Source organism: Temnothorax curvispinosus, unplaced genomic scaffold (assembly GCF_003070985.1).
Source record: "Temnothorax curvispinosus isolate PA1 unplaced genomic scaffold, ASM307098v1 QBEX01017878.1, whole genome shotgun sequence".
Classification (NCBI taxonomy): Eukaryota; Metazoa; Arthropoda; class Insecta; order Hymenoptera; family Formicidae; genus Temnothorax; species Temnothorax curvispinosus.
The window spans coordinates 153,477-166,545 of NW_020227658.1; the positions used below are offsets into that span (position 1 = coordinate 153,477).

The following is a 13,069-nucleotide window of genomic DNA, read 5'->3' on the forward strand; positions in this document are numbered from 1 at the left end:
AGACAAAGAACGAATATAAATTTAAAAACAAAAATATTATTATAATGCCTCTCCAGAGCGATTCTAATGCAGAACGCGCTGCGGGCGCGTAGTTACACTATTGCGTTCGTACGAAGTGGTAACTTGTGACAATTACGAGGATCTAAACGTTAATTCTGTCTCCGTGAAATATCGCAGTACATTAATTGAATCAAATTATCTCTTAATAATCCATGTGGAAGCAATACAGTGTAAATAATGTGTTATATATCTCCCTCTCTCTCTCTCTCTCTCTCTCTCTCTCTCTCTCTCTCTCTTTCTTTCTCCTTATCTCTCGCTTTCTCTCTTTTTAGTGATGTGTAAATTGCACGAGGTACCTAAGGTAGTGTAGTGACGCAAGTGAGAGATTTTTATTTTTGGCGTGGTCGCACGCATTCTCCACCATCGATCCCTCCTTTCCGTTGAACGAACACGCCATCACCGATCATCTCCCGATGCTGTTTTTTCGCACCAGCGGTATTTTAAATATATACTCATGGGATGCAATGTGTGTGTGTATGTGTGTGTGTATTGATTACGTATCTACAATAAGGTTTACACGAATATCTCGTATGTCCTGTCATCTAAGCGCAATCTTTCTAATCAGCCCGATGTACCTGGCGGGTGTGCCTCGCGCGAAAGTGTCGCGATTCACCCGCGCGTTACATGGCTCTTCTGGCACTTTTCTTCTCGTCCCTCGCGATCTCGTGTTGCACCTAACTTAATCCTGGATAACTGCGTATAAAGCTCTGAGATATAACGACCCTTTCATCCCTCGCGACTCTTTCTGTATCGTGGCCGCGGCTACAGTGATAGATATGGTGCAAAAAGCTAAAGTTATCCACGATTAATTGACGCCGGTGCAATGCTTGGCTCCCTTACGATTCATCCGTGTCGATCGAGATTGCTGCCTGCCTAGTCTTCCGTCTCCTTAGAAATCGTTAGAATTCCACCATGTGTCGAAGATTGCAACACGTGAACGATAGCTACGCATCGTCGTTCGCGAATTAACTATATTCGAGATGACGTTCCCCGTAATTCCGGTGAAATGCAACGCACGCACGATGTCGAGGGATTGTCGGCTGTTAGGACTTCCTCAGGCGGAAATTAATGTACGCGCGTTTGTCAAACGTCTATTCCCCCTGAGAGGACGCGATGGTTCTTTCTGCACATGTTTCATAACGACGCACGGGTTTATGTGATTTTTTGTACTTTCATTAGAATCTTCTCTACGTACAGATACGAAAGCGAATAAGACACTAGCGACAAATTAAATAAGACACAGTTGTACACTCGCGAAATTAAATTAGCAATATTGTAAATATAAAGAATTTGAAGAAAAATTTAAACATTTATATATATTTTGTTCTATTCTCTGTCGACACGTTTATCTTCTAGAATTTATCTTCACGCGCATTGTTGAGCTTAACTTTCTTAAGCGATTATTATGATATATTGGAACAGATTAAATTTATGCATGAAAGAGTTAAATTGCAGTCGTGATACATGGCAATTATGGCATAAATGCGTATCAAAAGTCGATAGTTCGCAAATATTAATATTTACGTAGCGAGGGCGCATGAGAAACGCGTCGACACAATGATTTAGAAAATCGCAAAGACGAACGTGACAGGAATCTTTAATAGAGGAAGCTGTCGCTTAAAAAGACAAAGAGCTTCCATGTGTTATATGCGCGTGGAAGTTATTTCTCAAATCCATTTCTTCTTTATGTCTGTATATATTAAAAATGAAATATTTTTCTCAGTTCTTTTGCTTCTCTCGCATGCCACATGATTTGCGTGTTTAATTCTGTTGCGCAAATATATTTTTACGGTCAGAGAGTGTTTTCACGCAACGCATAATAATTTGCTTAATTTTTCTAAAGATAATTAAAATTGCTATGAACACGGGATGCCCGGAAACCTCGCCTTGTATGTACTTAATAACAAATCAACATGATAATAATACGCGAACGTATTATATTGCCTCGCTCGTCGATTTAATTGGCCCGTCGCGCAAATTTCATCGCTTGCGTATGCGAAATATCGATCGCGGTCCTCCTTTTTTCTTTCGAGGAGTTCCGTGCGCCGTATACGCCTCGATGTTTCTCTCGATCGCGCGAGGACAGCGCTCGTTTCGTCCTCCAAAGGGGGGTTAGATGGATAAAACGTGATTAATCACATGCAAATGAGATAATTAAAGCGGGTCTATCGGCCGACTTTTCGTGACCTAGCATTCCTGGTTCAGGTTCTCGTCCGAGGCTGGCAGGCCGTTCTTGCCATCGGTGATCGCGCCGGAGGGCACGGGGCTCTGCGGGCACAAGACACGATATCAGGATTAAGCCTGTAGCATCCTTGCTGAACTGAATAAATCGACTGACAAATGAGTAAAGTAAATAAATGTCCATCTTTTAATGCGCATTAACCCTTTCATAGGCTGTGCGACAGGCTAGCGTTCCACCAATATTGCCATCAAACGTTATTTTAATAATTCAGACAGCGTTTCAAAAAATTTTCCCATCTCATGCGGCTTATTCTGATTAATCGTTAAGTTTAATCGTAATAATTACGGCGCAGGGGTAATAACCCTTAATATCTGCGATATGGAGACCGCAATTGCGTAATTACGATAGGCGCAGGTAACAACCAGCAGAACATGATATGAAAAGTAGAAAAGAGATGAAGTAAAAAAGTAGAAGAAAGCATCATTTTATATAAAAACGGATTCGGACAAAGCAGAAAATCAATATAGTCAACAAAAAATATTATTATGTCCCGCTAAATTTTTTAAAGAAAGAATTTCCCCTAAGTTCAAAGAGGCCGTTTTATAATATTTCGCGGTCAGAAATATTATGAAATATTATGACATTTGACAAATAAATGATTTTTTTATGTCTATAAAATTCGGAGATTAATTTTATCAAAGAACTTTTTAAATAAATTTCTAAGTTGGCCAACACGATATTTCGAGGGTTACTTCATCGGTATATATATATTTAATTTTTGATAATAATTTATCTATGCGGATCAATGTTTGAATGTGCTGTGTATGGCATTACGAATACGCGTGCGACGCGTGTTCAAGCACGTGGGTGCAGATATTAGATTGAGAAAAATCTCGAGAAGTAAAGTTACTGGACTGGAACTTTTCGTCATCGCGACAAGTTCTTCTGCGAAAGAACACGCCAGAGATTCTGTCGTGTAAAAGTTCTCAAAGGAGAAGCAACGAAGTTCCCATGACGGGATTATTCTCAAGACTTTTACGAAGAGACATCATACCTGGGACCCGCTGCCGTTCAAGCTCTCAACGTTGGAACTCGTCTGCCGAAGGTAATCCCTGTCGTTGAAAATCTTTTTGTCGCCACCGCCCGGCTTGTGCTTCACGTTGTCCAACGAACCGATTTTGCTCTCGGCCTTGATATCTATTTTTTGCGTCGGGATCTAGGAAAATAAACGACGAACCGCATTATTTATTTGACAATAAAATCCCATTTGATAAGCGGCTAGAGGAAAGAAAGAATAAAAAGCTAAAAATAGAATTTTTTTCTCTGTTTCTCTCACGTAATCGAATAGACGATAATAGAATATATTTATTACAATATTTGCTTGTCAATAAAATTAGATTTAGCAGTAGAATTGATCAAGAGTCTAAATAAATTTGGAAACATGCAGAAACACATGCTTATATCTTCCATCCAACATACATTTTACTTACTCACGTCTATATCCGGCGATATAGATAGAACTTTACCACTTTATTGCAAAGTGATGATAAGCACATTTTCGTATCTCGTAAATCGTGAAGGTAAACTGGTTAATCTATCACGCTGATTATAAATAGCGATTTCCAGTGCGGAAATATCGATGTTAGGCGATGTGTGCGGTCGTACACGCTCGTTTTACTAATTTCGCTTTACTTATTTTACCTCCACGATTTTGACGAAGTACGAGAAATTAATTTCAATCATGATGTCACGATCAGACGACGAAGACGTCCAAAATGGATAAAGAGCGGAGTGAGGAAGATAGAGAGAAAGCGACACGTGACACACCTAATTTGCACGCTATTTCGTTAGCTGTATGATATACTTACGTCGTTCTTCGTTTCCTGCGGTGTCTTTGGCGGAGTTGCCGACTGAACATCAAGAAATAACAATGGCTTGTTAATAATGACAATAGACAACACATGCGTGTACGAATTAGCTGCACAATTGGGTTTTGCGGCTTCCAATGACAAGTGTTTTTCGATTCGGGTTTTAACGAAATTAACGATGCCGCGCTCGTCGGACCAACAAACGTTCCTCTTCGCTAGAAATGTCGGACTATTGTAAAGAAGAATTAATAATTCCAAGTTGAACGGTTGATCTGCAAAGTCATGTACATACAACTTGAAATTATTGATTCTGATTTAAAACGGTCAAAATACATATAGCTGTTCCCTTGCTGGATCATCATTCGTCTTTCAAAACTAATAACTTCGTTCGGAATATATGTATAATGGATGTATGTATGTATATATATATTTTACTATCTATGCCAGCATTCCGCATGCAATGAAATTTGGACTAGCGCATTACTGGGTAATTATCTCGGATATTTTTGTGACATAAAATGAACGAAGCGAGCACATTGCATTTGTAATGGATTCTACGCCAATTAAGCTTCTGTCACCGAATCAGCCATCCGTGAATCGTGAAGAAATAATATTTGTGTGAAGAGGAGAACTTACGTAGTTTCTATAACAGTTAACACATAGCTTTATCGTTCGCCTTCGTTTAGTTAATTATTAAACGTCAAAGGTAAAGTACTAATGATACAAATGTGATTGTAAACGCATACATATAAATGCATGCAACAGATTGTTAATAATTTCTTTCGGAGTTAATTGCTCGAGGCAGAGAATGACATGACCGTGCTAATATTAATCAAAGCGTCGTTAGAATTGAAAACAATATTTTATATTTGAACTAAGGATTTCGATTAGCCAAGAATCTCATTCAATGTCTGCTTGTATGCAGGAATGGATCAGAAAAGTAACAACATTGATTAATAAACTAGATTAACTAGAAAAATGTATGTAACTGGCTTATAGTAAAAATCGATTTTGAACTACAAGTTGCAGATACGTAGTACTTTAACGAATTTCACCTTGACAGTGCCGCCACCGGGAACGTGCTTCGCGTTGTCTTTGGATCCGACTTTTGGCTTCGCCTTGTCTTTGAAGTCGAGTTTTACCGTTTCGATCTTCTTGTCACCACCGCCCGGTTTGTAAGTTGCGTTATCCAAGGAGCCCACTTTGGGCTTGGCATTCCATTGAAGTTTCACTTGGGAGATCTGTGATTGAAATTTGATGATATTTATAACAATGCTTGACATGCACTTGCTTCTTGATCTTTTTTGATGATATTTTTTTATATCTGATGGGAGAGAAAAACAGAGATATTTTCTAAGAAACGCGGGAATAATTTTGTTTTTGTATCGGCAATAGGATGATTAATTCAATACCGGGGTCGAAAGGGATCAACCTTTTTGTCGCCACCGCTGGGCGCGTATTTCTCGTTCTTCGCGGCGATCTTCGGTTGCGCTTTGCTGCCGAAGTCGAGCTTCCTGTTCTCAATTTTCACTTTACCGCCGCCCGGCTTGTAACTCGCGTTGTCTAGGGAGCCGATCTTCGATCGTACAGTCTTCAGGTTCGGGGAGGGCGCAGCGCCGACTTGAACTTTATTCATCGGCAGCTCTGCGGGATTAAAAGACAAGATCGTTTGGACGCACGTTACGTTAATGTAATATGACTTTTTAAACATTGTTCTTACTCTAATTCTTTCTATGGCATTCAGTCCGATTTCTCAGCGATGTAAAAGAGACGCAATTTTATTTATATGAAACGAAAGGACCAACGTTAAGGATATAGTAACCAAATACTTTAGCGCTGATGGCGTATGTTAGATTTTTTTTCCCTACGCAAAATAGAGATCTAACTAACTAATGCTAATACGGAACAAGAAATACTTACTTTTTTTCTCTTGAGCGGTCGACGAAGGTGTGTCGGGAGTTCGCGGTAATGATTTAGCGGATTTCGTAGGCGATCCGGCGTTCGATCTTTTGTCGGCGTCCTTAGACATTTTAGTTGGCGATTCCGCATCTCCATTCGTACTCGCCGCCTATTCAGAACAATTTCAATTTATCGGAAAGAAATATTTCTGATACAACGTATATAAAAATAGAAAGAAAAGAGAGATATAAAAGGATAGATGTAAATTAAGGTATTTACCCCGCTAACTTGCGATTCCCTTCCTCTACCGTTTTGGAACGCTGTGAGAAAAAAAAACAATATATTATTATATCATAATGATCAGTAAAAGATATACATGCATATATAAAAATCGCGTGCCGCACCGAAGCAAAGTCTCAAGAGTCTCGAAAATATCGGAGTAGTTCAATTTTTTTAAACTCATCGATTTATTTTACATAAATTTTGAATATTCTGTAATGCCTATGACCAGAGGATGATCCTGCATCACTTATCCATGTTTAACATTCGGTAAACAACAAGGATAAATGATGCATTATGCATATCGCGCGTGAAACAAAATGTACTCCTAGTGAGTAGTGTACACTACTCACTAGGATAAGCCACAAGTGGGATCATCCTCTGGTCTAGACAGGTCATAACAGAAATAGAACTTCCTTCTTTACGAAATTAGTTTTATATTTATCTCATAACATCGAATTTCCGATGAGAGACTGGAGGGGTGAAAATAGCTTCTCTCTGAATCTTTAAAAAGTGTGCGAATGCAAACAAATTAATATCCGCGAAGCAAACGAATCCGGGATCTCCGTTTTGTTTTATTCAATTTGCGCGCTAGCGCGCAACGACCTTTTTTCTCCGCAGCTCTCTTCTCAGCCTTCTCCTTGTCTGCTTTCGTGCGTGGAGTTTTAGTTGTTAGAGAGGTGGGTTTCGACAACGCTGTCGATGTCTTGTTCGCCATTCCCATCGCTTTTTCAACCGAGTCCTCGACGAAGGACGTTTTCTTCTTCCCGTCCTCTGTCTGTTTCCCGCTGTCGACGGGTGATTTCGGTAATCGAGGACTATGACTGGAAGACAGCGTTCTCTGCTGTCCGTTATCGTAACCCTTTACACCCTCGGGCGATCTCGGTGAAATCAACTCTGACGGTTTGTCTCTGTGCCCCGGTGTCGTGGGCGACCTCGGGGATTTCGGTGATTTGCCGCCTTTCTCGCTCGTCAAGCTTAACGATGACGCTGGCCTACTGGACTCTTTCTTCACTCGCAGAGTGTCCTCGGATTTGTCGCGATGCGGATTCTCGGAGGGTTTATCCGGCTCAGCGGAGATCTCGTTGTCGCTCGATTCTGTCCCAGCTCGAGGTGACTTGCTGGGCGTTCTTGCCGCGGTTCCCGGCTCTCTCTCCGTATTCGGGGACGGCGCCAACTGCGAAGCCGGGGTACTCGCGCGCGATTTATCCGGCGTCTTCGACTCCGGCGTTCTCGTTTCCTGTTCCGCATTTCCGGAGGATTCCAGACCGGCTGGGGTACCCGAACGCGACTTATCCGGAGTCTTGACCGGAGACTTCAATTCTCGTTCCGCGTGTCCAGGCGGCTCCAGTCGGGCCGGAGTGTTGGAACGCGATTTATCCGGATTTCGATCCTGTTCCGCGTTCTGAGGTGTATCCAGATGAGATGGAGTGGCTGATCGCGAATTGTCCGAAGATTTCGAAGGAGTCTTCAAGCTCTGTTCAACGTTCTCGGTATTATACGGGCTGTTGGGTTGTTCCTCTTTTTTTTGCTCTTTATTTACTGCGGAGGATAGTCTGCTCTGAGAAATGAGCGTCGCCGTATCATCGATGTTAGCAGAAATTGGTCTTGAGGGGATGTCTCGCTTATCGTCCATTTTTTCGATCTTATCCTCGATAGTAGCCGTCCCCGGTCGGCTTGTAGGTCTACTAGCGTCATCGACTCTCCTCGGGGTTGAAGGCGACTTGGAGCCGTTCACCAGTCCCTCGGGAGCTCCGTCGCCAATGTGTCGCGGCGACTTATTGTTATCCACCACGACGTCGTCGTCGTCGTCATTCTCGCCGTTCTCGCGAACATCGGACTTCTTTCGCTGCAGATAACCCTCCGGTTTATCAAGACCCGCGCCGGGGGTCTCATTGATGTCCGCCATTTTCTCAATAACAATGCGCGGTCGTGTCGGTTGCTTGATCTCCTCGTTCGACAAAAGATGCTGCCGCTGTAGGCTCACCAACGAGTCATTTCTCAGTAACGGTCGCGGGAAAACGGATTCTTGGCTGGGTCGTCGCAGTTCGTTTTGAGGAGACGCTACGTCCGGTCGCTGAAATCGCGGATCGTTGCCACCTCGCTGCTGTTGTTGCTGCTGCTGGTGCTGTTGCTGCGCCTGATACGCCTGTTGGTTAACGACGAAGGGTGGTCGTTGACCTCCCGCTCCTTGCGGCGGGGGACCTCGAATCCCCGGAGAATACACGAAACGTTGATTCGGGGGTAGTAGCGGATTCTGCGGAGGCAGAGGCTGGCCGGGTTGAGGCGACCTTGGAGGGAATGAGCCCCCCGGTGGTCTTGGTGGACCGTAAGGTCTAAGCTGCACAAACTGACCCGAGGCCGGCGGTGGACCTAGAGAGGAACGGCTGTCCAATCGCCGTAATGGTGGTCCCGGTCGAGGTGCGCCTATGGGACCATTATTTATCGAATTTCTAGGAGACGGAGCGGGACCTTGCGGTCGCGCCTGAAATCCTTGCGGTGGTAAAGGAACGTTTGGCTTCACCTGCGGAAAAATAGCATGTGTCGCGTACATCCGTGCGGAAATATGTGTATTCGTCGATGAGTCTGCTATGATAAATCAGTTTGACAGAGAACAGATAAACTTGGAAATAGCTTGGTACATTCGTATTACATCATAAGCTGTTTATGTCCTTTTATTTGAAAAGGTGTCGAATATTTCATATTTGCAAGTTTAATGATATGTCGGGCTGTTTGCCTTAGCCAAATACATCATTTTTATGACTGCGGTGCGTCATAATTTGATTAAAACGCAGGGAATTGGAGATGTCATAATCTGGTGAAATCACTTTTTAAGGCTATAGATATAATTATCATCAGCTTAAATTAATAGTCACGTTTTTATTTGTCGCGAACAAATATGGAGATTATATTCGTGCGTTTCTGATGTCGAAATCTGAACTCAGCGATCTGAATTCCGATCTCTACTTGAAAGCGGTCAGAACGAATATATTCAATTTATTCCAAGTTTCCTTCGTTTAAACGTTGATTTTATCTTCTTTTTATTAGACGAATTTAAATGAATTATGATATTTTAATTCGACGTGTCAGACCTGAAATTAATGATTTGGCAAGGAAAACGTTCGCGACGCGATTACAATACGATTCCTAATCTCGACATTGGCACATGAAGAAACGAAACCGAAGACTATTGGTGCAACGAGGCGCACAAATTGTGATCGACAGTATTAACCTTGACCCAAGTCCCATCGATCTTTTCATCATGCTGCGATTCAAATTGCGAGCGCAGACTCAATTTTCTGCATTATCCTACAGCCGTTAACTTCCGACGCAGAACCACCGTTGACTTTCTCGTTATGGAATTTCGAATGGCGCGTTTTGCTGGCGCCGCGCCGCGTGCTAGCAATTGTTTACCATCGTCATCAGTATTTTCACAATTCAATTTCGTTAGTTTCTAACGCGACATTTCATGTTGCCGGCTAATCCGCACGACAATAAAATGTATAAACGTACTACGATAACAACGTAGAAACCGCGAGAGAGCTACAGTCTCTAACCGGGAGTCGAAATTCGTGAAAATAGTGGCCCTGAGTTTATCGATCTTTTGATAATGCGGGTCGGTGACGTCTCGCCGTGCCGTTTCCACCGTGCCTGCCACCGTTTTACTTTTGGCTCATTATGGGATCGAGCCACGAACGACTTGGCTTCCACCGCGATCCATTCGCTTCGAGGGATGCGCCACGAGCGACGTTATGTTTGCGGGCAAAATTCTCATTATTCTTCCAGAAAAATTCATAATTTTTATGACACGAATTTTTTATGGCGAAACTTATTAATTTGTTAGAATTAATTAAATAGCGTACAATAGATGTAGAATTTATATAATAAAGATATGATCTCTGTCATCGTCATGGATTCTTTGTTTAATGATGGTTGAATGTGTTTCGATCTACGTAAACTCCTCGTCCTATGCTGCTTACCATAGTTTCTCCGTGGCCCGAAGCAGGTTCGGCCACGCTGTTCGCGGTTTCCTGCGAGTCCATATCAATTTCTTTCACGTACTCTTATGGGGTATACCTCAACCTCGCCTCGGACAATACGTTCCCCCGTAAACCTGTTGCGTAAACATGTGACCAGCGAGTCTTCATGAAGGTTCACGAGCCAAGCGATCGACATCAATGTACGCTACGTAGTGAATAAATGTCGCAGCGTGTCGTGTCGGACGAAGACTACCCTTGTCTCGTTACTACTAGAGACACTGCCTTACGTGTGCACGACGTATGCACGTGATAAAAGCGAAGAAAACATCGGAGATGTGCCAGAAGAAAATACACTTTGTACCAAAAGCGAGCTAATGAAAAGTTGTTTCAGTATTAAATTTTGCGCCGAACGTGAGAAAAACGCGAAAGGAAAAAATTTTAATTAATAAACTAGGTCAGATCTCAGCCAACCTAAGAAATTTATATTACGTTATTTTATAATACAAAATTATTGGCGTACAATGTTTATTGTTGTTTGCTATTTAACAAAAAGTCTAATCTTCTATCAACACAGGAAACTTAATAAATGTTGATTGCAATGATAAATTAATAATTAATATAAAATTTACCGGTGAAGAAACCAACAGAGAAAAATTGTATAATATATTCTACTATTGTATTATTTAGATTTTGTAATATTTAGATTTTATCAATTCATTATTTTAGATAAACTTTGTGATACGTGAGGCACATAATTTATTCTCACATCAGAATATTTGGAAAGTCTCGGACATTTAAATATTATGAATAATTCATAACCGAAATATGATATAGGTATTCGACAGTTGTATATATGTGTCTACTTCGATATAAATATCTTACAATGCGTGCAACGACGATAGCCTACAATTACAAAGTACCACCTGTTCTCTACGTGCCACAGATATTACGTGCCGACGACGACGAGATTACAGCAATCAAACCGACAGCAATTACCAACGGTGTTTTTACAAGTGCGGATACTCTATCGGTGAATAAACAGAAGTGTGCGTGATCAATTAGTTACTTCAGTTCAACGATATTAAAAACAGAATGTATATCAAACAATGCGTTTGAAGTTATCTTAAATGGAAATTAAAAAGTATTTCCCCTGTTCCTGTTTATTGCAAAAAAAAGTATTTTTTTTCTTAAATTTTTATGAACGAAAAAACTACTCAAACTAGATTTTCGCGAGATATTCGATAACGTTTATAAAATCAAATCAGTTTTCTATTTAGAAATTCAGAATTATATTAAAATATCGTTAGCTACGCGACACTCTCGAGAATGCCGGAGTAAAAATACGTTCTGCCTAAAAAATCCCATCAATTTATTCTTACATTAGGAACGAACGGCCAATTGTCAGACGTTGAGTACAAGCCTTCGTACGTACGATACATCACAACTAACTGCGTACGATCAAGCGTGATTTCGACCGGCGTAGACTTTAAGGAGCGGAAGGTAAAAGTGGTTGTGAGAGTTGAACATAAACGGAGGAAGACACGCGAGCGACCATAACTGGCGCGAAACGGCAAAACAGATCGTGTATTGCTGTAGATCGACGTCGATTAACCTTGGCGAGCAACATCGTGAAATTACTCAGCGAGACGAGAAGTCCCGTGTTCAGAAACGATAACTAAAGGAGCAACGTTCCCCTTGAACGGGCCTAACAATTACCCTTTTGCAATCGCCAAATCGAAATCGATCCTATTCGTTCTTTCGTATTTTATGTATCGTTGCAATTTATATATCGTTCTACGTGTCGTTTCTCTTGGTCTCATCGCTCCATTAATCATTATGCTGTGACATTATTGTACAACGTCAGCCACGAGTTTGCATTCGGATTCGGCATTGACCTTTTTTCTCGAAGCAAATGTTTTTGTCATCTTCGTTCCATATATGTGGAACGTTACTTCGTGATATTTACCATAGATTACGTATCAGTTTGAAAATATAATAATCTTCCGTCGCGCAAACAGGAAAATTTATTTTAATCAATATACATATACATGGATATCAACTTAAAAGAACGCAGATCCGAAAGTGTCGTCAGATTCTGGAAATAAACTCCATTAAAAATGATTTTCTAGGGAGGAGTAATTTGTTGACCGAGATAAAAGCTTTCGCGAAACGCGGCGGCTATGAATTTCACTTTCAATTTACGGCATGCGACTTTAGAGGTGGATCAAATTACCTGTGGGTTGATCACGTCACCGTAGCTGCGAGTAATTAAGCCAGTCGGAGACACGAAATAAACCTTAAATATAATATTTCGCACGCATAAAGTATAATCGGGCCTGAGTGTCCAATAAAATCACATTTAGTAGAAGGCAGTATAACATAAATTACGTGTATCGCGTGAGATTTTATCTACATTTAACCTTGTGCGAAAATCATCTAGACATTTCAATATTATTCTTAATATATATATATTTATATCATACATAGACTCTTTTTTGCCCTTCTTCCAAACTTTCTTTCAAAAAGTACGGCGGTTTCCAAAAAAATATTTCCGTCCAATATATTTTCATTTCTTCTTACTATATTATTGGGATAGAGGAATCTATAACACACGGTGGGAACTTCACGGAAACTCTATCACAGCAAACACGTGGCCGATATACCGGATCGTTAGAAATAACTGCACCAGCGAAAGCAATTCATTCTGTCAGATCGTGTACCTATGCTTTACGACAATCGTGATTACTGCCGGTGATTATGACCGGCAATCGTGATTACTGCATATTCTAAAAATTCAGATT

The 13,069-nt window shown here is 41.2% G+C and overlaps 1 protein-coding gene across 3 annotated transcripts; it reads right to left on the reverse strand.

Moving 5' to 3' along the window:
- Window positions 1-1,922: 1,922 nt before the first annotated feature.
- On the reverse strand, window positions 1,923-12,712 carry LOC112467916 (microtubule-associated protein tau). 3 transcript variants are annotated; one of them, XM_025036833.1, is made up of 9 exons: window positions 11,648-12,712; window positions 6,895-8,812; window positions 6,289-6,329; window positions 6,031-6,178; window positions 5,543-5,754; window positions 5,166-5,351; window positions 4,111-4,152; window positions 3,297-3,458; window positions 1,923-2,328 (listed from the first exon to the last, which is right to left on the reverse strand). In XM_025036833.1, the coding sequence occupies exons 1-9, from the start codon at window positions 11,705-11,707 to the stop codon at window positions 2,248-2,250; spliced, it is 2,850 nt and encodes a 949-aa protein (XP_024892601.1). In that variant the 5' UTR covers window positions 11,708-12,712; the 3' UTR covers window positions 1,923-2,247. The 3 variants fall into 3 exon arrangements, with proteins under 3 accessions (XP_024892601.1, XP_024892600.1, XP_024892602.1); XM_025036832.1 differs by lacking the exon at window positions 11,648-12,712 and adding an exon at window positions 10,269-10,740; XM_025036834.1 differs by lacking the exons at window positions 4,111-4,152; window positions 11,648-12,712 and adding an exon at window positions 10,269-10,734.
- Window positions 12,713-13,069: the final 357 nt, after the last annotated feature.

What these genes read in the sequence shown, in the direction of transcription:
- LOC112467916 (XM_025036832.1), bottom strand. Translation starts at nt 10,331, where the DNA reads ATGGACTCGCAGGAAACCGCGAACAGCGTGGCCGAACCTGCTTCGGGC. An exon ending in CGGGCCACGGAGAAACTATG is followed by an intron (nt 8,813 to 10,268) that starts GTAAGCAGCATA and finishes ATTTTTCCGCAG; the next exon opens with GTGAAGCCAAACGTTCCTTT. An exon ending in GAGAGCTGCGGAGAAAAAAG is followed by an intron (nt 6,330 to 6,894) that starts GTCGTTGCGCGC and finishes TTTTTCTCACAG; the next exon opens with CGTTCCAAAACGGTAGAGGA.